The 22,987-nt window shown below is 50.8% G+C and overlaps 1 protein-coding gene across 1 annotated transcript in view; it reads right to left on the reverse strand.

The window, feature by feature from the left end:
• pik3c2b (phosphatidylinositol-4-phosphate 3-kinase, catalytic subunit type 2 beta) overlaps positions 1-22,579 on the reverse strand; it is a 59,463-nt gene extending 36,884 nt beyond the window's left edge. Inside the window, exons 1-12 of the mRNA XM_035388742.1 lie at positions 22,200-22,579; positions 14,374-15,311; positions 13,554-13,654; positions 12,973-13,133; positions 10,426-10,546; positions 8,074-8,185; positions 7,131-7,210; positions 6,970-7,033; positions 6,132-6,278; positions 5,184-5,217; positions 3,292-3,487; positions 514-636 (exon numbers count right to left, since the gene is read on the reverse strand). Coding sequence (XP_035244633.1) covers positions 514-636; positions 3,292-3,487; positions 5,184-5,217; positions 6,132-6,278; positions 6,970-7,033; positions 7,131-7,210; positions 8,074-8,185; positions 10,426-10,546; positions 12,973-13,133; positions 13,554-13,654; positions 14,374-15,183 — 1,949 coding nt within the window. The 5' untranslated portion in view covers positions 15,184-15,311; positions 22,200-22,579. The remainder of the gene's footprint in view (positions 1-513; positions 637-3,291; positions 3,488-5,183; positions 5,218-6,131; positions 6,279-6,969; positions 7,034-7,130; positions 7,211-8,073; positions 8,186-10,425; positions 10,547-12,972; positions 13,134-13,553; positions 13,655-14,373; positions 15,312-22,199) is intronic.
• Positions 22,580-22,987: the final 408 nt, after the last annotated feature.

Genomic DNA, 22,987 nt, shown 5'->3' on the forward strand with positions numbered 1-22,987 from the left:
TAAGTTAAGTGAATGTGACCTTATATTTTTATTCTCGTGCATAAACTTTCATCGCTCCTTTCAATCGCTGAAAGCACATGAGGGACAAGATCTTTACTCGGACTGACTGCACCTTCTTTCCGATACTGCTCTGAGGTGACTGGCCGGTGTGCTTCTGAAGCCCCGCCCCCAAATCATACACTGTACACTGCCATAGCAACCATATCAAGTATATGACGTGCGTCTGTAGTCAAGCTTCGCAGGCTGACTTCGTGCTTCACCAAGCTCTCAAACAGAATTCCGCTTGCGGTGGCATCTGCACTGAAGCTCTGACGGACAGCCTGAAGCTCTGACGGACAGCCTGAAGCTCTGACGGACAGCCTGAAGCTCTGACGGACAGCCTGAAGCTCTGATGGACAGCCTGAAGCTCTGATGGACAGCCTGAAGCTCTGACTGACAGCCTGAAGCTCTGATGGACAGCCTGAAGCTCTGACTGACAGCCTGAAGCTCTGACGGACGGGCCTAGCGACTCACCTCTGGTCCCACACCACCAGGTGGAACAGGTACTTGCTGACGGACTGCTTGCTGGTGTGCTGGGGGGCGCAGAGCTCCACCCCGCCGTGGGTCAGCGAGCAGGACAGGAAGAATCCCTCGTAGCTGCGGGACAGAGGAACCGGTTAACCCAAAAAGAGGAGCCACCGACAGCGAACACTGCAGATCTGGCTCCCGCCTCGAACCCGTGCGTTCCCAGGACGGGCCGGGATGAGTCAGACTCGTTCTCTAATCGGAAGGGGATGTGCGCGCACTGGAACTGGAGAGAGAGAGAGAACTGGGGAGAACCGAGCTGAATGAAGGAGGTCACTGAGTCCAACTACAACCGACGCAGCTACAGGGCACGCAAATACATAATCATGTTTACCCCAGCGTAACCTCTGCTTGATTTAATCAACCACTGAAATCTGGGGTTCCCCGTCCCGTGGGAAGAGAGCTTCACGCGAGACAGGGCGTCCTGTCTGTGACGGGACGGGGAGAAGCGCGTTGCTGCTGTAGCTGTGTCGCTCGGTATGTGGGTCAGCGTACGGTGGGGGGGTAGCGGGGCCAGCGGCTGACTGTGTGCCATCCTGGCCAGACTTCAGCCTTAATCCAGACCCAGCGCTGCAGCGCCAAGCAGCTTGAGAGAGGCTCACATCATAAAGGGACGAACCAGAGACAGATTTTCTTTTCTTTCTTTCTTTCGTTTTTTTTTCCAAAAGAGGGATAATAAAAAAAAAATGAGAACAGTACAGGCCTTGTTAGAGATGGCTTCAGTGCCCCTAACACACAAAAATAATAAGAGCACACTCACTGGAGTATACACACACACACACACACACACACACACACAGACACACACACACACACACTCACACACACAAACAGACACACACACACATCATAGGCACGCGCAGGCCCACAAACACACACAACATGCGCATGCCCACACAGACACACACACAAACACACACACAAGCATGTATGCACACACACATACACAAACACACACTGACTCACACTCACACACAATCACACACACACACCAGCCCTCTAAAGGCATTTCCTTTCAATGCCTTTATTAATAAGAGTTAATCTGAATGAGCATTCAGGCCAGTGCCCTGATGGAGGGGAGGGGAGGGGAGGGGGATCTGGGGGGGGTATTGGGGGGGGGGGGGGGGGTGGTGGGTATCGGATGTTTTCAGATCAATGAACTTGTCTGTACAGACCCCCCCCCCCCCACACACAGACAGATGGCATGCAACACCATGGCTGCCCTTCAGCACCATTGGACAGGTGCCTAGCGACCAGCCAGCCAATGGCTCCACCTCCGGGGTCGAAGGTCGCACGGGGTTCCCAGGCTGACTCCTTTGTCGGGGCGGGGGGAGGGGCCCCCCCTCGGCGAGCATCCATTTCAGAGGAGCACAAAGGTTCGGGTCAACGGGAGTCAGCGATCTGCCGGGGGAGCAGGCGCGTGGGGGGGGGGGGGGGGAGACCATCGGCGACGCTCTGCGGGGGGGGGGGGGGGGGGCGCTCAGGGGCGAACCATTTCAGCACACGCTGGTGGGAACCTTCCGGAACACGCCGGGGATCGCCTGCAGCTGTCCGTGCTCTCGTACGCCTGCGGGGACGGGGGGGGGGGGGGTGGCTGGGGGGGGGGCTAGCGTTTCGGGGAGCTCAGGGGACTCATGGGGGACTCAGCATGCCGGTCCCACTGCACGCTGTAATCCATATGGATTACGCTCTGGGGTAAGTGGAAAGACAGCTGCCACAGGTTTTTTTCCTTTTCTTTTTCTTCTTTTTTAAAGCAGTCTCTTGTTCTACTTTCACTAGTTTTACTTCACCCCGCTCATTTCTGGAAAAATTGTCCACAGCGCCTCCTCACTGATTATTGATCGCACACTGATGAACAGCACATTACTACTCAGGCCACCTTAGACTCCGCCCCCCAACACCCCTCCCCCCCCCCCCCCCCCCGCGCCTCGCCCCGCTCCTCTCGGTCTCACATAAACACGATCAGACACAATGAGCCCGAAACCGAGAGTGTAACCCGACACCCCCGCGTTCCCCTCCGCGCTGAACACCACGGTGCTCAGAAAGGCGTTGAGGCTAAAGGACGAGTCTCGCTTTCACTGTAAATAAATAATACATTTTTTTTTTTTTTTTTAAGTGTCTTCTCACAGTACATCATGCTGACACGCTCTGCTCTGCTGTTTCACAGCGCAGTAGGCCTCACACACACCTGTAACACGCTCCCAAGCCCGTATCCGCGGTGTGTGGATGAAGGGCCGGGTGTGTGGAACGGTTTTGTGTTGTGATGTAGGCGCGGAGGCCGCAGGTGTGGCGTAGGTTTTCATTATAATGTTTACTGTACCCCTGGGGGAGCTGGGCTGTCTCCAGGGGGTGTAGAGAAGGCTTAGTTTGTGCCACTGACAGTGGAACTGCTTATATACCGTATACATCACACGCGGAATGTTCCAGAAGAGCAATCGACTGTTTTCAAGTCACACGCTTTCTGTGTTTGTGTGTATGTGTGTGTGTGTGTGTATGTTCATGTATGTGTGCATGTGCAGGTGCGCGTATGAATGTATGTATGTCTGTGCATTTGTAAGTGTGTGTGTATGCGCGCATGTGTGTGTATTTGTGTGTCTATGCGTGTGTGCATATGCATGCGTGTGTTTATGCGTGTGTCTGTGTGTGTGTGTGGGTGCACGTGTGTGCGTATGCGTGTGTGTGTGTGTGTGTGTGTGCGTGTGTGTGTGTGTGCGTGTGAGGCATTACCTGGCAGCCCAGGTGATGGGGATTCGGTGAGCAGCGTAGACGCTGAAGGACAGCACATTGGTGACCTGGCCGGCCTCCTGGGTGGGGGCCGTGGGGCGGCTGCTCTGGGGGGTGGTGTGAAAGTTGGCGTTGAACGTGCTGCAGTACAGCTCCACCAGGTCCAGGATGGAGGCCGTCAGCTTCTCCACCACATTCTCTGCAAGACGGATTAGGGTTTTCAGTCCAACGCCTCTCCATACGATGGTGAGAGTTATTCCTCCATTTCATCAGGTGGCTTCGGGTGCTTTAGACGTGCTAAAATGGCGGCTACACTGCAGTACAGGCAGAAGGTATGAAGGTGTGGAAATGCAGAGGCTCAGTCTGAGTGGTTCTGCAGCAGGTGTTCCTGTTTGCCCGCTCTTTGTGTGTACTGCTGTACTCCAGAGGAAACCAAGGAGGAAACTGCCTTTGGAATCTTTCCATTTTTACCCCCCCCCCCACTTCTGGAAGAGACCTACATCCCGGAAAAAGGGCTGTGTGTCCTTCCTGTTTATCCCGCTGCCCGGCAACAGACATCCTCTGTTGACAGGAAGTCAAGGTTCTTTCCCAAACTGGGGAAATTGCATTTTTGAAATACTTTAAAGGGTAAGCACCAGCATCATAAAAAATGTAATACTCCTGCCAAATGTATAAATGTCATGTCATGTAAAAAAACATCATTTCATTGAAACAAAGGCAAGAAATTAACCCCGGAAAGATAAAATCGCTTACTCTTTTTGCCCAGTCTCACATTTTTTCAACAATCCTCAGAATGATCACCTACGTCATATTGTGTGATGCGATAGAATGAGGAAGCGAGATACTGTCTAATCAGCTATGGTTAGCCCGTTTTCCATTAGAGCATTAGCCTATACTTGATGCACATACTGTAAGGAAAGTTATCGTGGCTATGCTAATGGAAAATGAGTTCAATCAAAACATGATGCTGGACTAATTTGCTTGCCACAGGTGGATTAGAGGAGATCCCAAGTTAGGAGCTAAGCTAGCTAGTGATGTCCACCTGCAGCCATTGATAGAGCTAACGCTGTTAGCATGCAGCCCGTATTGTCTGATGTCCTTGTACTGGACGGACAGGGACGAGATGCACCTCGTATGAATCAGAGCAAGAGAGCAAAAAAGCTAATTTCCCCGAAAGGGCGCTGTGGTTGTTGGCTTCAGGAAGAATCCTCCAACTCCGCTCACCTCAAACCTGATTGGCTGTATTATGGTATCAGATCATAATCATCAGAGTCACAGTCATCTAAGTCACTGATAATGCCCTTTGATTCAGGATCAAATATTTCAATTTGTGTCATCTTTTCAACCTAAAGGTATGAGTGTTTGAAGACACACCAACAACAATTTCAGCTTGATTTAATGAAAAAACTCTAGAATAACACTAATTGGTACAATATCTTTGGGGGTTGCCGTTTGTGGTGCCTACCCTTCAAGCTTTTAGAAGAAACATCTATTTTCATCAACACACAGAACCAAATTCTTATGAAAACAACTGCAACACACTGCCTTGACAATTCCCAGGCATCAGTAGGATTTTCCCCCCCAAAGCCATTTTAAGTCTTTGCATGTCAGAGCCTTCAGCTGGGCAGAGTTCTGTCCCAGAATAAACAGGAACATTTTTGTATTCAATTTAATTTAATTTTTATTCCATACTCTATGTCTCTCGCATTTTATGCTGAACTTATCTTTAACATTCTTTTACTTTTATATTGCACTGTTAAGTCGATTGCTTTTTCTTTTTTTCTTTTTTTACTCATGTTCTGTGGAGCAGTTTGCAATGCACCCGTCCTTTTTGACGTGACGCTACGCGAATAAAGTTATTTTTACTGAAAGGAAGGCTCGAAAGGCTGCCCCACCTCTGTACTCTCGGCTTGTCAGCACCGAAGCGTCCTGTGGGGAGAGAAGAAAAACACGAGATGGATCCAGAGCTCTGCGGAACACGGAACGCGGAACACGGAACCGTCACCGAACTTGCGTCAGCAGAATGAATGTAAGATATGACAGATTTAACTGACAGTGACATCAAGCAACATGTTTTCTGACTTGTCTTTTAACGGCACTTACGAATGTTCAGAAAAAAAAATATTTTAATTTGTCATTGCATACTGTATGCATGACTAATCAGAGCTGGAAATGAATTTGACCTTTGTGAATAAAGAGAGTATGAGGAAAACTAAGTCTAGTGCAAATTAATAGCCTTCAAAAGGTTACCGGTTTACAAGCAGACACTAAAATGCTTTTACATAAAAGCATAACATGATATGCAAATCCAAACTATGACAACAGTGTTTCTTGATATACTGGTTTGAGGTGGGGTGCCTTAAAATAAAAAATAAATAAAGCAATGTGAAAGGAAGTGAATTCTTTCAAGTAACCTTTTTGACTTTTTTTTTTTTTTTACAGGGAACCACAAGACCAAGCAACCTGAATGAACTTACATCACCCTCTCAATATCATGCTTCAATAAGCTCCAAGGAGAGACAGCTGCTTCTGCGGGCCGTGATGTTTCTTAGAAACTATGGCAACACTTTTCCTAAACCACACACACTTCCCAGCAGCTAACACAAAATGTTACTGGAATTTTACCTGGGTATATGGAGAAAACCTTACTCTGGAATGCATTGCAGGTAACCAATAGGCAATGACTGATCAAAGTTAGCAGCCAATCAGGTGCAAGTCTCTGAACGACAAAGGCAGTTAAAAGCTGTATGGGTCACTGAAGGGAAGAGTCACAGGTGCGGTGGGATGACCTTAAAGGGTGTGGCCACAGTTGCGGTGGGGTGACCTTAATGGGTGTGGCCTACCTTCTGGACCCGGGGCTGCAGGCGGCAGGGGCAGGCGGGCAGCAGGTTGAGGGCGGCGGTGACGTCGGGCGTTTCCACGGCAGCCAGCGAGCTGCAGAGCGCCTTGACGGACTGGACCAGCCGCTCCACGTGCAGCGGCAGCTCCACCTGCAGCGCGGGGGCGAGACGGGCCACGCCCACACGGCTGAGAACGGCTACGACCCGCGCAAGCTGCTAGCGTTAGCGTCAGCGCCCCGCCAGCCAGGAACGGCCTCCGAAACGCCATCAAACCCGATACCCTCATTCCACACATACCGTGCAGCCATTTTAAGGCCTTATTTAGAGGCCGAATGACCGAACAGCACACATGTTTTTTACCCTCTGCACATGCAATAAGCCTGCTCTACATTTCTGCACCGTTTCTGTTTTTAGCGTCTGTGTTTGCTTTAACTCCGCAAGCAGGGATCCCATGTGAAAATTGCATTTAGTGCAATTTCAAAGAACTTTCCCCAGAGATGTGGGGGGGGGGTAGGCAATGGTTCTAGAACACTGACTTAGAATTTTGGATGAACATTCCAAAAATGTTCATCCAACTTACACAACATAGCATTTTACATTGTATCCATTTATACAGCTGGATATATACTGAAGCAATTACGGTTAAGTACCTTGCTCAAGGGTACAACGGCAGTGTCCTTACCCGGGAATCGATCCTGCAACCTTTCGGTTACAAGCCCAGTTCCTTACCCACTGTGCTACACTCCGTCCACTCAAAGGGCTAAAGGTAAGAATGTCAGGTAAGACATGAAGAATGTACTGTGACTCTGACTGACAGAATGCGGGGTGAGAGCAGAAGTACCTCGGACAGAAGAAAGGACTCGGCTTCATTGTGGAAAGTGTCCAGAAGGAGGGTCAAAGCTTCCCTGCAGACACAAGGACCAATCAGGTTCCGCACATCAGCCACCCCAAAAAACACCTGGCCCCGCCCCATCCCCTGCTTCTGGCCCCGCCCCCCCTTACCTTGTGACGGTCTGCTTGATTGGTCGCTCCTGCAGGAGAATGCTCTGGTTCATCGTGGATGGAGTCTCGTCATCTTCCTCCTGTGAATCGCAGACACAGCTAAGGACACAAGGCCGCCAGGCGAAACGTCTAAAACAGCAGGACACGGTGGCCTGGACTCTCTCTGGAGCTCCATCCTAACAATCCAGCCACAGTCCAGTAATCAGACAGCCGGGCCTCAAGTTGGGTCTTCTAGCGCCAAGAGATTTAAGGTCACAGTGAAAGAGACCTGAGTCACTTTTGCCCCACACGTTTTAAAGAATGCACTCAGTGTCCAATAGGGTTTGTTCTCATGGGAACATGAATGTTCCCTGCAAACTTCATGGCAATCCGGCCATTACTTTTTGGAGATATGTCAATCACAAACTGAACGTTTGGCCTGATGCTGGCTCTACATAAAAGGTCAAGGGGTCACCAAAATTGACGGTCGTCTTCCTCTTGGGAACAAGAACGTGCCCAGGAAATTTCATGGAAATCCAGCCATTACTTTTCCAGATATGTCTGTTACGGTAGGATGGAGACGAACAGACAGACGTCATGATATAACCTCCTTGTGTGGAGGTAACAACGAGGATGCAAACCTTCACAAAGGGACATTCACTAAGGCGATGGAAGCCTTGAGCTGCAGAGGCAGGGGTGTCACACTAAATTTCCAGAGGGCCAAGATGCGTGGATTCATTAGCCAATCGGTAACTTAAAGGAACCACTGGTGCTGAGAACACCCCAAAAACCAGCAGACACCGCAGCTGTTCGGGACCGAAGTTTGACACCTGTGAGCTCAGGCCTATGGCTCTCTCAGGAGGACAGGATTTCGGGGTTCAGGGTCTCTCCTGAGTGTGTTTGCGGGACCGTTGTGCCCCCCCTCCCCCCCCACCCCCACTACCGCCATCGGCTGCTCCCTCACCATTCGCGCCAGCTCTCTGCACACTGAGCTCCTCTTGGTCAGAAAGAGCCGGATCTCACAGTCAAACTTCAGGCACTGCTGAATGTACTCCAGGCTGGCCAGAGTCTGGGTGCTGAGAGAGAGAGAGAAAGAGAGGGGGAGAGAGGGGGAGGGGAGGGAGAGAGGGAGAGAGAGAGGAGAGAGAGGAGAGGGAGAGAGGAGAGAGGGAGAGAGGGAGAGAATGAGACAGAGAGGGGGAGGGAGAGGGACAGAGAGAGTTGGGGGGAGAGAGAGAGAGAAAGGAGAGGGAGAAGGAGAGAGAGAGGAGGGGTTAGCAGAGAACATTCACACCTATAAACATACACACACACATTCATAAACACCTATACACAGACACACACAGAAATACGCACGCACACACACACACACACACCTACAAATTAAACAATCCTTTCAATTACATACACAGATGAAATGATAAAGTAAACTACTGATATTTTTCCCCACAAAGCAGCTTTTATACGTGTATAAGGGAAAGGTCACCAGTGTGAGGCATCCACTGTAAGTGTGGGTGTGTCTAGGGCCCGATGCCTCCCTACCCCAGAGAGGCATGAACAGCTAACGCCTCTGTTCGGCCGGGCGAATGTGAGGAGTGAGTGAGTGAGTGAGTGAGAGAGAGAGAGAGAGAGAGAGAGAGAGAGAGAGAGAGAGAGAGAGAGAGAGAGAGGAGAGGTGAGAGAGAGAGAGAGAGAGAGAGAGAGAGGAGAGAGAGAGAGAGAGAGAGAGAGAAAGAGAGAGAGAGAGAGAGAGAGAGAGAGAGAGAGAGAGAGAGAGAGAGAGAGAGAGAGAGAGAGAGAGAGAGAGAGAGAGAGAGAGAGAGATAGATAGAGAGAGAGAGAGAGAGAGAGAGAGAGAGAGGGCACTGGTGAAATCCAGCTTCCAGCTGGCCCGGGCACCCCCTGAACAATGGCATCATTAAAGACAGGAAGTCCCTCCCTCTTTCCACAGTGTCGGGTTATCAGGGCACACACACACTTCCTGTGGCCCAGATGCCCTTGACAGTGACAGAAAACGGCCAGCAGCAAAACGCACACACAGACACACACACACATACACACACACGTACAAACATGCACACACACAAACACACACACACACACACACACACAGAAACACACGGACACACACACATCTTAGGCTGCATACAGCTGTACTATCTCGGATGTCCATTCACTTCAAATGAAAGGAAACGGCAGTCTGTATTTTCTGCCCTTGGAGACCACATTTGTAAGAAACAATTCTGCCAGCCCTCACACCCGGCACAACTATAAAAACAAGTGCAGAGGAAACCAGCTCTAGCAGCAGGACTAAATTTAAGGGAGGGGGGAGTGAGGGGGTGGGGGTTTCCAAATAAGGGAAAGCACCCTGTGGTCAGAATCTCCCTCAGACACAAACCCGGCTTGTTCAGCACACCACAATCAGGGGTATTACTGAGGGCCACTGGCCTGTGGTTGGGGGGAGACAGGCCAGGGTGGAACCCCAAAACCGCTAGAAACGGGGGGGCCTTCCTCGGCTCAGGACCAGAGGCCAAGCTCATGCACTCGGGGCGGTGGGGAGGGGGGGGGGGGGTCTTCCCCATATCAGACTGCGGTTTGGGGACTTTTATTACTCCACCGCGGGCGAACACCAGGCAGACCGATCGCCCGCCGGACGAACCAATCGGCACTCAGAGGGAGGGAGGGAGGCCGGACCGGGCCCCCGAAATCAGAGGGCCAGCAGGCCGCACGCGCCCGTGTGGGGGACTCACACACCGAGGGAACACCGCCACCGCGATGCGCACGCGGCCGGGGCCTGCGTTTACAGCCTCGCCCGGCTCTGTCATTTAGGAGGCTTTTAACAGGGGGGGGGGAACAAAACGGTTTTCAATTACAGGATCATGATCGGGTTACATTAAAGCGAAACCAACGGCTCCACTTACAGCGCGCGCTTACATCAGAGGTCAACATCGTTTTTTTCATCTCGCGTTTTCGTCTAAAGCCACTTTTGCGATGTTTGGAAAGGGAACAAGAGCTGCGGGTGTGGGGGGGGGGGGGGGGGTGTTTCACAAAGCAGGGTGAAGCAGGATTACAGAGTTAGCTGGATAACTGCGTAACTGAGTAAAACCCGGAACAGCTGTTTTTACTTCAGTCCATGTACCGGGTTTTACTCAGTGCAGTTACCCAGCTAACTCAGTAATCCTGCTTGATGAAACCCCCCCCGGTCTGGGTGCATGTGCCGATTCCCCCCTCCTATTGAAAAACTGAGAGCACAGCAACCACGGGGTCAGCCTAGCCAATCAGAAGCAGGGGGAGGCGGAGGTCAGTGGTCACCTACTTCTTGAGGAATTCGGCCTGGCCGCACACCTTGAGCACGTAGTCCTCCACGTCGATCAGGTCCAGGTCGTCGTGGGCGTAGCACAGGGTCTGGTAGATCAGCAGGTCCACCGTCGACGAGCCTGAGAATCGGGGGAGGAGAGACGGCTGCTTCTGTGGCTGCAACGTTTCCCAGAAACCCTTTTCCTGAACCCCACATACATCCCAGCTAACACATAACGTTCTCCCAAACGTTACTGGAATGTTTTTGTCAGTGTTATAGCACTGCCACCTACATGGCAGCAACATTGTGAGAACGTTTTTGCGTTCGCTGTGTTGAAGTGCTAGTGCTTTGGGTCTATGAAAAATACTTTGCGAAAGAAAGGCACTCTGGTCATCATCACTGCTGTCTTCTTCATATCAGAAGTCAGAAGGGTTTTGCTCAAGTGTAGACCCCTTCCTGTTTAATGGCTTCAGCAGGAGAGAAGACACCTCAAGCACCAGACCAAAGGTGTGAATGACACAGCTTTCACAGCTTGCAGAAAAGGCGTGTTTGCACAGTTAGTGGAACACACCAAACCAAAAACTGAACAAAGGAGGAGGAGGAAGAGGAAGAGGAAGGAACGGCACTCACGCCACCAGGGATTTGAGCCTCAATAGAAACCTTGGTCTACGAGCGGCCATGGAGACACGGGGCCAAAACACAGGCCTCAAACGCTTCTCTCCTGACTGAGGAATGGTTTGTTTTCCCCAGAACGGACTCCTATAGGCTGAGGGGTGGCGTTTAGAGAGCTTATTCACTTCAGGAAAAGCTAGGCGTTATTTATTTCAGGGGAAGCTAAGCGTTATTTACTTCAGGAGTTATTTACTAGGTGTGACGCAAACGTGGATGACGAGGTCGATGGAAACACTACATGATAAATTTTCCTGAATTCTGTCGTTTTCCAGTAAGGATGCCTTTTTTTGGGAACAGATTTTAAACACCAGTTTTGAAAAATAGTTTGATTATGACTGAGGAAGGTCAAAAGTTCACTGCCCTACTTCTTGCTTGCTTGCTAACTTCATTCATTTAGTAAACATGCCCTATGACCACCCACTGAGATGATTCACAAACCATCAGCGAAAGCAGACCATATTGGCTGCATATATGCCCTGTGAAGGTCAAAGCAGTGGACTCTGAACGCGAAAGTCACGGGTTTGATTCTCGGATTGCCCCTGATGTCAGGAAATGGGGAGCTATTGAGACACGCCGAATGTAAGGAGCATCCACGTATTATCAAAGACTCACTGATTTGACCTTTGACTCTTGACCCAGCGACAGAATAGTCATTCTCTTCGTTTAAATATCGCAGTGACTGACTGCGTAGGGCAGCACAGTCCTGCAGGGGGCGATCTTTCTCACCGACGTCCGATATTTTCACCACTGGCCTCTCAGAGAACATAAAATGGCCCGCTGGGTGATTGGCCAGTGTGTGAACATTAACGTCTCTTAACAAGGCACGTCTTCAAACCCCGGTTCCAGTTCCCATTTTCACCAAAAACACATCTGCTCATTGATTTTCGGGTTTTGATACAACCATGAGAACACGTTCTCAGAATTAACTAAAAATAGATCGGATTCAAATTTTGTTGAAACCGCAGCTCGCATTATGAAGTTCAGGTCAGAATGAGTGAAATCAATAATTTTCCTCGCATGTGTTTAGTGGGTAGCCGGTGGATAAATCAAGAGCTCAGTGAATCAGTGAGAATCAATGTGAAGACGTAGTCTGTCGCAATGATATAATTACTCGCGACACAAATCTAACGCGTCAGAAGATGCAAGAAGCGGCCTATCCCCCCCCCCCCCCCCCCCCCCCCCAATCTTCCCCCATTTTTGCTGATTAGATTTCCTCTCGGTCAAATTCATCAAACAGCACGGCGGCTTTCAACGGAGCCAGAAAAGCAGACGGCTGACAGACAGGGAGACAGGGCGGGCTCTGAGTCTGACTCCGTTAAGAGAATCCCACGGAAAAAAAAGCCTCCAGTTCTGCAAACGGGGCCCGACGGCAGGAGTTCCCCAAATTGTGGCAGGAAGCCCTTCGTCAGCAATCAGCCCAGAAACAGCACTGAGAGCACTCTGTCCCGAGCAGACGAGCCTGCCTGCCTGCCGTCCGCGCTGTACAGCACACATCGCACACGTCCTGGGAAAGGAAGGTTCCGGAATTTACCAGGGCCATCTACGGGATCTTCTAGGGGGGGGGTAGCGGTACATACCTCGGTTTTTTTTTACTTTTCAGTACAGCAGAGAAAAAAAATTGAATGCTTTTCATTTATTGTGAAAGATGCAATCGCTGGCTAACTGACCTTGCTGAACAATAAAAATAAGGCACATTAACGCCAAGACATCGGGGGGGGTGGGGGGGGGGGGGGGGGGTGGGGTGGGGTGGTTTGAATTTAAGTTCCGCACGTGCGTTAAAGCAAGACCGTAAACCGTTCGGTCCACAGTGAGCGTGTGCAGAACCAAAACACCCCTCGGAGGTTCCCATGGCGATCCCCTGGCGTTCCCATGGCGATCCGCCGGCGGTCTTACCGTCGCAGGTGAAGGTGAGCGGGTCTCGGAAGTGGTCACTGACGACGGTCACCTTGACGCCGACGCCCAGGCCGTGCTGCAGCTCGTCCTGCGACAGGCACAGGCTCCACACCAGCCCCGCGTTGCTGGAGAAGTCGCCGCACGGGTAGGCCGACCGCAGCCTGCAGAGAAACGCGCGGGTCAGTCACGGGCCGGCTCAAAATGGCGGCCGCGGCCCGCCCCCCCCCCGCCGCTGACGCTGCGGACGAGCACCCGTCCGTTGGCAGAGGGGCTTTCTGTGTTTCATTTCGTTTTAAGCTCACAGGGAAGCCTGATCCACTCTGGCTTTGGTGCATTTCCCCAGAACCATGCGTGTCACCGACCCCAAACTGCATCCAGATGTTTATAAACCGGCTTTTCCTCAGGAGCTACAGCCGTGCGTTTTACCGGTCAACGGAACTAAATCGGTTTACCTTTCAAGGACCGGGCTTCTTCTCTGCCTAACAACGGCGATTAAAACCCGCCCCCCCCCCCCCCCCCCAAAAAGAAACTCAATGTGTTAAACGAGCGCAGAACATCTGGAGAAGGAGGAGGTTTCTTACACGTCCAGCATGTGGCAGAAGGCGGCCACCTCCTCGTCCCTCTCCTCAGACACCTGGAAGAGCTCGTACCCGAAGCCGTTCAGCCGGGACCCCAGGGACACCTGCGGCAGGAGCAGAGGGACCCCGTCAGGCCGGCGATGACATCACACAGCTCACCTGCGACAGGTAAGCAGCGGCACCTTCCAAAGGCGTAATCCCCGCTGACACGCCAAACAGGAAGTGACATAACGCTGCCCGATCCTGCCCAGAATTCCTGCAGGCAGTTTTACCCTTCTAAAGCGAGGGTAAAACTGAGACCTCGCTATTCCAGTTTGACAAAATGAGCCCAATCCTCTTCGGATAAACAAGGCGTGGCTGTGTGTTTCTAGAGGGAGCAAGGCCCCCATTGGGTCTCCACTGTGCTTCCAAATCATGAAACACAGAACACATTACGTTACATTGCATTACAGGCATTTAGCTGGCACTCCTAGAGTGGCTAACACAACCATTTTTAATAGTAACCAGCTGCACAGCTGGACATACTGTATGCGTAAAAATCCAGGCTAAGTACCTTGCTCAAGGGTACGACAGTGTCCTGCCTCAGAATTGAGCCTGCAACATTTGGGTTACAAGTCCAGTTCTCTAACAGTTATACTACAATGTCACCATTACTCAGAACTCAAGTCCTTTAATATGAACAGAATGTTACTGATTGTAAAAACCGAAGGAGGTCACACAGAGGTCACACGAAGGTCACACAGAGGTCACACGGAGGTCACACAGAGGTCACACAGAAGTCACACGGAAGGTTCCCTGTGTGAGCCGCAGTCGGGGTCATTACCGGGTCAGCTGACACCCGGCGCTGGTTCTTGTTGCTCTTCTGGACGGGCAGGTAGGTGCGGGGGGGCACCTGCGGGGGGAGGGTCTTGCTGCGGGCCACGGGCTTCCCCGAGCCGTCCCCGTTGCCCCGGCGACCCCGCGGCCCGGGCCACTCCCTGTTGAGCCGGGCCAGGGACTCGTTCAGGTTCTCGTAGTTCAGCGCCTCCCCGCCGGACAGTTTGGGCTGGTCCGCCTCAGGCGTGAAGAGGTTCACGTCCCGGGGCGCCGCCCCCCGCCGGGCCGGGACGGGGTCGGGGGGCAGGGGGTTGCGGGGCGGGACGGCGGGCGGGGGGTCGTCGGGGGGGGTGAGGTTTTTGGGGAGCAGGAGGCTGGGCCTCTCGTAGTCGCTCTTGACGGGGCTGTTCAGGATGTAGAGCGGCTCCTTGCTGTAGCTCTGGGGCTCCAGGTCGGCGTGGGAGGGGCTGGACCCCCCCGGCTGCAGGTTGAGGGAGGGGTCCGAACCTGACAGGCCCCCGAGGAGGTCCCTCCCGGGGGGGCACGGGCTCGGACCCGAACCCGACCCCGAACCCGACCCCGAGCCCGACCTCTGGCCGCCCCCGTCCCCCGCGGGGGCCTTCCCGCCATCGCCCCCGCCCCCGCCCTGGCCCCCGGCCCTGCCGGACGGGCTCTTGTCCTGTTTCAGGCGGGACAGGGCGTCGTACTCCATCTGGAGGGCCTCGGCCAGCACCAGCTCCCGGGGGCTCAGCCCCAGCGACTCCAGGCACCCCCAGCGCTGCTCGCCTCCGTCGCTCCGCGTCTGCGCCGCCGACATCCCGCCACAGGGGGCGCCACAGTCAGGGAGCGGGGCGGGGGGGGGGGGGGGGGCGCTGACACCGAGAGCTGCAAGGGTGGAACCGGGGTTGCTATGGACACCACAAATAATGCATGGGGGCTGAGAACCTGTGGAGATGGTGAGAGAGAGAGAGAGAGAAAGAGAAAGAGAAAGAGAAAGAGAAAGAAAGACAGAGAGAGAGCGTCAGAATGCGAGCATGCTCTGGTACTTCGCAGGGCAGAGTCATTTCACACACCGGCCAGAACACTCAGAATTTCACGGAGGCCAACTGGCAGTGCAGCTCGTTATTGGGGGCTAAAGCACTAATTTTTTTTTGCACCTGCTTTCGTCCAAAACTCACCCCTCACTGAATCTACCCAGCTGCAGTTGTTCGGAGTCTGACACTAGTGCAAGTCTGACAGAAGCACAGGCTAAGCCATCAACTCTCTCCAGACATCTGAAAGTTTAAATGATTTATAGGCTAGCGAGCATTCTGGAAAAGGTGCTTATTAAGGAGGCACCCCCCCCCCCCCCGCCCAAGCCAAGAGAACATTTTCTTTTTCAATCGTAGCAGAGCAGATTCAGCGCAAAAGCGTGTTTTGGACAAAAGAGGGTGCTAAAAAAACCACATTGTTAGCCGTGTCAAACAGGTCTGATGCCAGAGGGGGACCAACTTGCTTTTGAAAAATCAGGTTTAAAAATCAGACAGCCCAAGCTGGCAGCAGAGTGCCCCAAATTTAAGCGATCCTTGCGTGTCAGGGCGGCAGTTCGTCCTGTTCTTCCCGGGTCAGAGAACCTCGTTCCGCGTCCTGCGGGTGACGAACGATGCGCACGGGAGCAAGCCCCTGACTTTCCTCTGACTTTGATTTAGTAAACAGCAAAATGGCTGGTTTCACACAGCAAAAGGCGCTCCACTGCCACAGGGCTGAAGAGCTAGCGAATGGCCTGTGCTCTTGCTCAGTGCCGATTGGTCAAGCTAATAGGTCACATGATATGACACTGGCCACTGCATTTTCCCGGAGCCATTATTTTTAAAGGGCTCTGCGCTGATTGGTCAAGCTTTAAGATCACATGTTATGACACCGGCCACTGCATTCTCAGTTTATTAATGTAGATTACATTTATTTTATGTAATTGTAGATTTTTCATTTTAATTTTATGTGAACACTTTTCAGAACATCAAGAGTGAAGCTGTTTTTGTTCTTTTTTTTTTTAACCTACACATTAACTAAACTTGTGACTGATGGCTTTGGTCCTAGATTTAATGGTTCAAACAACTTGGCATTGCCCCAAATTGAGTCTAAAACCTTACCGTTTGGCGAGAGCCATCCATCATCACGTTACACCAATCAGGGCAGAGATTTCAGAAATGGGGCAGGATTTATAGTAATAACCACGCACCACACACGGGCCTACACACCAGCATTGTGAAGCCGGCACAAAGCCACCAATGCCCTTCCGTCCTTCAGAAGTCTAAATAGCGGTTGTCAATGGGAGACAGTTCTCCACACAGACGCGATTCTATCGCAAAATACCTCTTATTAAAAGGCATTCCTAGCTTATTGTCAGTGGCTAGGCTGTAGTCTGACCCCCAGGCAAGGTTTAATTTGCCGTTTTCGAAGGTGCGAATGAATTTTTTGAAACTGCCCCGCGTGCCAGAGCACAGATGGACCGCGAGCGCCGGGCACGGACCGTGCCAGCGTTACCCTGGCACCTCCCGCTCGGCCAGGGCACGCTCACAGAGGTCAGCACGGGGTTAAACAGAGACGTCTCAAAGTGAACACACACACACACACACACACACACACACTCACTCATGCACATGCACACACACACTCACGCACTCACGCACATGCACACACACGCGCACACACACACACTCACGCGCGCACACACTCACTCGCTCACTCACGCACTCACGCACATGCACACACGCACATATACACACACTTTCACACACACACACACACACACACACACATATACACACTTTCACACATACACACGCACACACTTTCACACATACACACACACACACACTCACACACGTTACCCTGGCACCTCCCGCTAGGCCAGGGACACACTCACAGAGGTCAGCGCGGGGTCAAACAGAAAGACGTCTCAAAACAAACACGCCGCAGCTTTAAGGGCCGGCCCGCGTTTCTCGTTTCCACAGCGGAGCGGCCAATCGCACGTCCGCTCCGAACGCAGCGCGTCGCCGTGGAGACGAGTCGCGGCGCGCAACCCTGAGGGCGGGAGCTCGTTCGCTCAAACGCGACCGAAAATTACACAGAGTGCAGCCTTTCTGTAAACTTCCCGCACTATCAGGAAAAATCACTGCGCGAAAACAAATGTTTGGGTTAGGAAGAAATCGGTCTTGGCTGTGAGGACGAACGCATTTCAGCCATCTTACGTACTGATTATGTAACTGAAGTGCTATGACAACAGAGGGGCTGAGAAACATTTTGGGCTTCGTGTGTAATGTAAAATGAGACGCAATGTAACATACTGAAATCGCACGCCCAAAAGTTCCCGGTGTTAAAAAAGTGGAACAGGGGTTACCCTGGGGGGTAATTACTGTCACACGGGGTGAGTACTGAGGCGATCCCAAACAAATCACCCCAAGTGCACTTTCGCTCTGGAGCCACGACTAAGTAACGTCTACATTTTCAGTGTTAAGTTTCATTCAAATGGTAAACAACCCCCCCCCCACCCCACCCCCCCGCTAAAAAAAAACACACACACACACAGACACACACACACACACACACACACTCACGCACACAGACACACAGACACACACTCACACACACTCACGCACACACACACAGAGGCCTACGAGAGAATTAACAAATTTCTCCTATCGAAATATATCATCCGACTCGTTCTCCCAGCTCCATTCACAAATGACTGGGGAGACTGGTGACCCAGCCCGACCCCCCGTCGCCATGGAAACATCAACCGCCCTTGACTCCCGTGGCGCAGAGGGCTCTCCTTCGCTCCGACAGAGGGCCTCGCGAGCGATCACCCGAAAAGCCAGGCAGGAAGTGCGCCGCCGCCCCGCGAGCTCCGGAGCCGAGCGCCACTTCCTGTGCGAGCGCCCGCGCTCCGCTCCGCGCCGCAGAGACCGCTCTTTTCGCCCGCGGCTGTAGTCACGGGAACGAGCGTCTCCGCACCCCCCGCCCCCCCCCCCAAGAGCTTCAGTGATAAGGGTTCATTGTTCAAAAGGAATCCTGGCGGCGAAGCTCGGAAGCCAAAGAGGACGAGTGTCTGCCGGGTCCACTGATCCGCGCGGCCCCGTTTGGATTACCCATAATCTCCCCTTCCCCCCTCTTTAAAAAAAAAAAACTGCTCCATGGTCATCATGGCTACAGCTGTTTGACTCAGTCATGCAAAAAAAAATTTATTAATAAGAACAGGGTCCATATGGACAATGGCTGACCAACCAAAGGTTTACTAAGAAACAACACCAACACCCCCCCCCCCCCCCCGGCCCCCCCCGCCCCCCGCCCCCATGCCACCCAACACGTTTCAGCGTTGGAAGGGGCTTTTTTTCACAGGGGTCTGCGGTGAGCATTAGCCAATCAATGAGAAGGAAGCGAGGCCAAAAGCAGACGTGTTTGTAAACAGGCATTCCAGACGCGGACAGATGGGATTCCAACTTTTTTTTTTTTTTTTTTTTTTTTTTTTTTTAAAAACACGTGCTGAAATTTTCCAGACGCCCCCCGTCTTCGGACTCTCCCGCTTCCTCGGTCTTCCCACGGAAAGCTCGCGGGCCGGGGGCCCTTCAGGAAGACCTGGAGGGAGGGGTGAGAGGGAGCGTCGTGGGGGGGGGGGGGGGGGCGGAGGGGAGAGCATTGTTCTACGGCACCCCCGGGCTACCCTGCAGGAATACAGGCCCTGGAATGAATCCCCCACAGGGACTTAATCCCATTCAATTAGGACGGCTCCCAGATTGACCAAACAAAGGCTGGGAGGGTGCAAGATCACGTGGAGGTGGGGGGTGGGGACAGGGGTGGGGGGGGGGGGGGGACTTGGAGACGGTCACACGGGCTGCTCCTCAGAGGGAGAAACAAAGGAACCGCTGTCATCATCCGCCCCCCACCCAACACTCACACACACACACACACACGCGCTCACACACGCTCTCACACTCACAATCACACACACATACATAAACACACACATGCACACACATACACACACTCACACACGCGCACACACTCACAATCACACACAAACACACACTCACACACACAAACACGAACACACACACACACACTCAGACACAAACACACACACACACACACACACTCACACAAACACACTCACACACACAAACTCACACACTCGCACATACACTCACAGAATGGGCCCCCACACACAATCGCATCCCATAATGCACTCAGAACAACAGGCGCACGCTCCCACGCAGCTGATACTGCGCTTTCTGCTGATGTCGTCGCATTCTGTCACACGGTTCGTACGCCCCCCCACCCCCCACCCCCCACCCCCCCACGCTCTTTCACCATCACCTGTTCATTTCACACAATTCATTTTATCATCAATGTGCACCAATCAAAAGCGCCTTCTAAATAAAATGTATTTCTAAATATATAATTATCACGTTTTTTTTTGGGGCATCTTTTCGGTGGTTTTACCAGTTGACCTGTCGATAGGCACTCCGTCTGAATCACAGTGCCCCTCCCACACCCCCCCATTATCAGGAGAGGGGTACAGAGAGGGTTCTGGTGACTGTGCATGTAAACACAAGGGCAGCAATCACCTGAACACAGACGGACACACAGCCCAGAAGCCAAGCAGCCTGCTAAAAAGCAGATCAAAAAATACAAAAAAAGAGAAAGGCTGCCATGGTTAAACAAATGTAATTAGTCTAAACTGGAAAATGTACCCCTCTCCTGAGTAAGCCTGTATCTTCTACAGTCCCAAAACCCCAGTCTCTAACACTGCTAATTATACGCACTTTCATTCCCCCCAAGCAGATCTTGTCTGCTGAATTAGCCATATGTGTTCATTCGTGTGTGTACAGTATGTAAAAGTTATGTAAAACAATATTTGAAACGGGTGACTAAATAGGCAAGATCTCATTATAGCGCTGACTATAATATAATATAAGTATAAACCCTCAAATATAAGAGATCAAATCTTCAAACATTCTGAAAAGTACAGTGGGATATAGCCTGCTACAACTAGGGAGAGAGAACGGAACATAATTAATGGCTATTCGGATGGATTAGGTTGATATATTGCATACATTGCACAATATCTGTAGCTAAGGCTAGCAGACCGATAAAAATTGAATGACTCTGCATGCATAATTTATTATAAAGCTTAATGCACCTCGTTTAGATTGTTATTAGAGTTCTACTGCAATAAAAGTGCCTTCTTATTGGAAACCTAGAGGGATATCAAAAACAGACCTCTCCAATGTAACTGTCATTTTCAGTGCACGCCTTGAGAGAAAAACAGGTTACCGCGATCACGACCGACTTTCAAAACCCTCAAACCTGTCAGTTCAGTTTTAGTGTTTTTGGCGATTAACAAAGCCTATCAGAAGGAGTGGCACCTTGCTGTTGCAGGACTTTCTTAATCTTTGCCATTTCCATGCTGTGTACAACAGGCTGTCTTGTAGTTCGTATCCTACCCTAAACTACCAATAGTGCATCCCACATCAACCGTTTACATGTACATTTTCAAGAGCTGACATTGACGTTCAAACAGAAACGTAGTTTTGTTTAGTTTTTTTTTTTTTAGTTCCTATCCTTGTCCTGTAAAATGCTTATGTGTTGATCTTTTTAAAAAAAAAAAAAAAAAAACATCCTGCGCCCAATTAAAGGTCACAGCTACTGTAACGTCAGATAGCTATATTATTATTGTGATTATAAGCGAGTTGGCCAGCAGTCCCAGACTGGGCCCTGTTGACCCGCACTGCAGCCAGCGTAGGTGACGTAACCTGCTACAAAACTGAAATTTCATATCGCGAATTTGTGATGACGGAAAACAAGTAGCCTACTGGCTAATGAGCCTCAAACGATTGCATGTGAATTAGAGAGCCGTTGAGAGTTATGTCCGTTTTTTTATTTATTAAAACATTGTTTACCTTTCGGAAACGTAATGGTACTGACAGATGTGGTTTAGCTAGCTGCTACAATGGCCCCATCTCCAAAACGCCACCTGCTCCCAATCATGTTCCCTATTTAACTTAGTATGCTAAACGAGTACATTCCGCATATCCTAATGAAAAAAAGTTTGCGCTTCGCTGTTCTCAATGAGATCACCTTTATCAGAACCTAAACAAATAATGGGGGGGGGGAATCAAATGTAATTGAGGAAAGCAACACGGCTAACAATCTACGCTAGCTAGCCATGCCGAAAAGAAAGTTAATGCCAACTCGGTCCCAAACAACGCAACGGCGAAAAAAATGTGGCGCAGTAATTGACTATAACTTACACTAAATCTGACTTGACAAGTTTTTAAATCGTTGCTAACTACGACAAGGGACCCATCTACCACAACGCAGCAGTCTCTGTGCACGATAGCGAACATTTTATAGCTGCGATAACATTTTATTGTTCGTCCAATCAGTTTGGCAAGACACTGCAAACCCATCTATTTACATGAAAAATACGAATCGAGCCAAATATGCATTTTATATCTTAACTGTATTTGTAACGTTAATTAGCTATCATGCTTGGTTGCTTGACAAATACATGTTTTTTTTTCGCCAATTACAGACACATTTGGCAGTAGTTACCAAGGACTAGAACCATCTACGTTAGACAGCCGCTTGTTGGAACTATTAACGTTAGCTAGCCACACCAAGAATGGCACCGTACTGCACCGCTAGCAGTCCGGCGGTAGCTATAGCTAACACTAGCGAGCTCCACTTGCTCTTTTATCTTCAGTCTCATTGTGACTGGAATACACACGATATCACAGCATTTTCAAATATCTGCAGGCTCTAATGTTTCAATGAGAGAAACACATGTCTTACCTGCTCTATGGGTCCTGGTATACTGGTCCCATAATAAAACTGGCTATCGTTGCGTTATAATTTTCCGTCGGGTTTATTGATCCAGGTTGCGTTGATTCCTTGCTATTTTGTAGCCGCACCAAGCAACGGTCTCCGCTTGATGATGTTTTGATACTGTACCAGTTTCCCTTTATTAATAACGACGCAGTTCACCCATGTGCCGCTCTTGTGTGCGGCAACACAGGAACGAAAAGGTTTCCCTTGGTCTTCCCTCTTTAACCAAGTTATTTTGCTGCCGAGTAGTCCTGGCTTCCAATTCTACTGTTCAGTTGCACATCGCCCTGTACTGGAGTATGTAAACCGGGGATGATAGAGCTGGTGGAATTGGTAAAAGAGTAACGGCCTCTAGCGGCCGGTTATAGTCGATCACTAAAGTCTGGGAAAGGAGGCGGTGTTCGGTTCACACGCGCACAGAATAGACCATGGGACAGTTAAATTGTTAACCCGAACCGGGTTTATAGAAAGAACAGACTCGCTAGTCGTATTATACAATATTTAACCAAATTTGGTGATTAGATTTTCAGCACATGGGTTTGCAGCTTACTGATTTCAACATTTTATTCAAACGATTTAAAAGCTGGATGTATGCTAGCCACATCATTAAAGAGAGTTTGTTATGTATAAAACACTTTGGTGACAATAAACGCGAAATTTCAAGCGTTAACATGACGGGAATCTGAATGTTTTAACAGTGACGTTTGGTATACGTAGGCTACTAACTTGTTCCTGCTTCGCTAAGCTGTGTCGCT

The sequence above is a fragment of the Anguilla anguilla genome, chromosome 13 (assembly GCF_013347855.1).
Source record: "Anguilla anguilla isolate fAngAng1 chromosome 13, fAngAng1.pri, whole genome shotgun sequence".
NCBI classification, from domain to species: domain Eukaryota; kingdom Metazoa; phylum Chordata; class Actinopteri; order Anguilliformes; family Anguillidae; genus Anguilla; species Anguilla anguilla.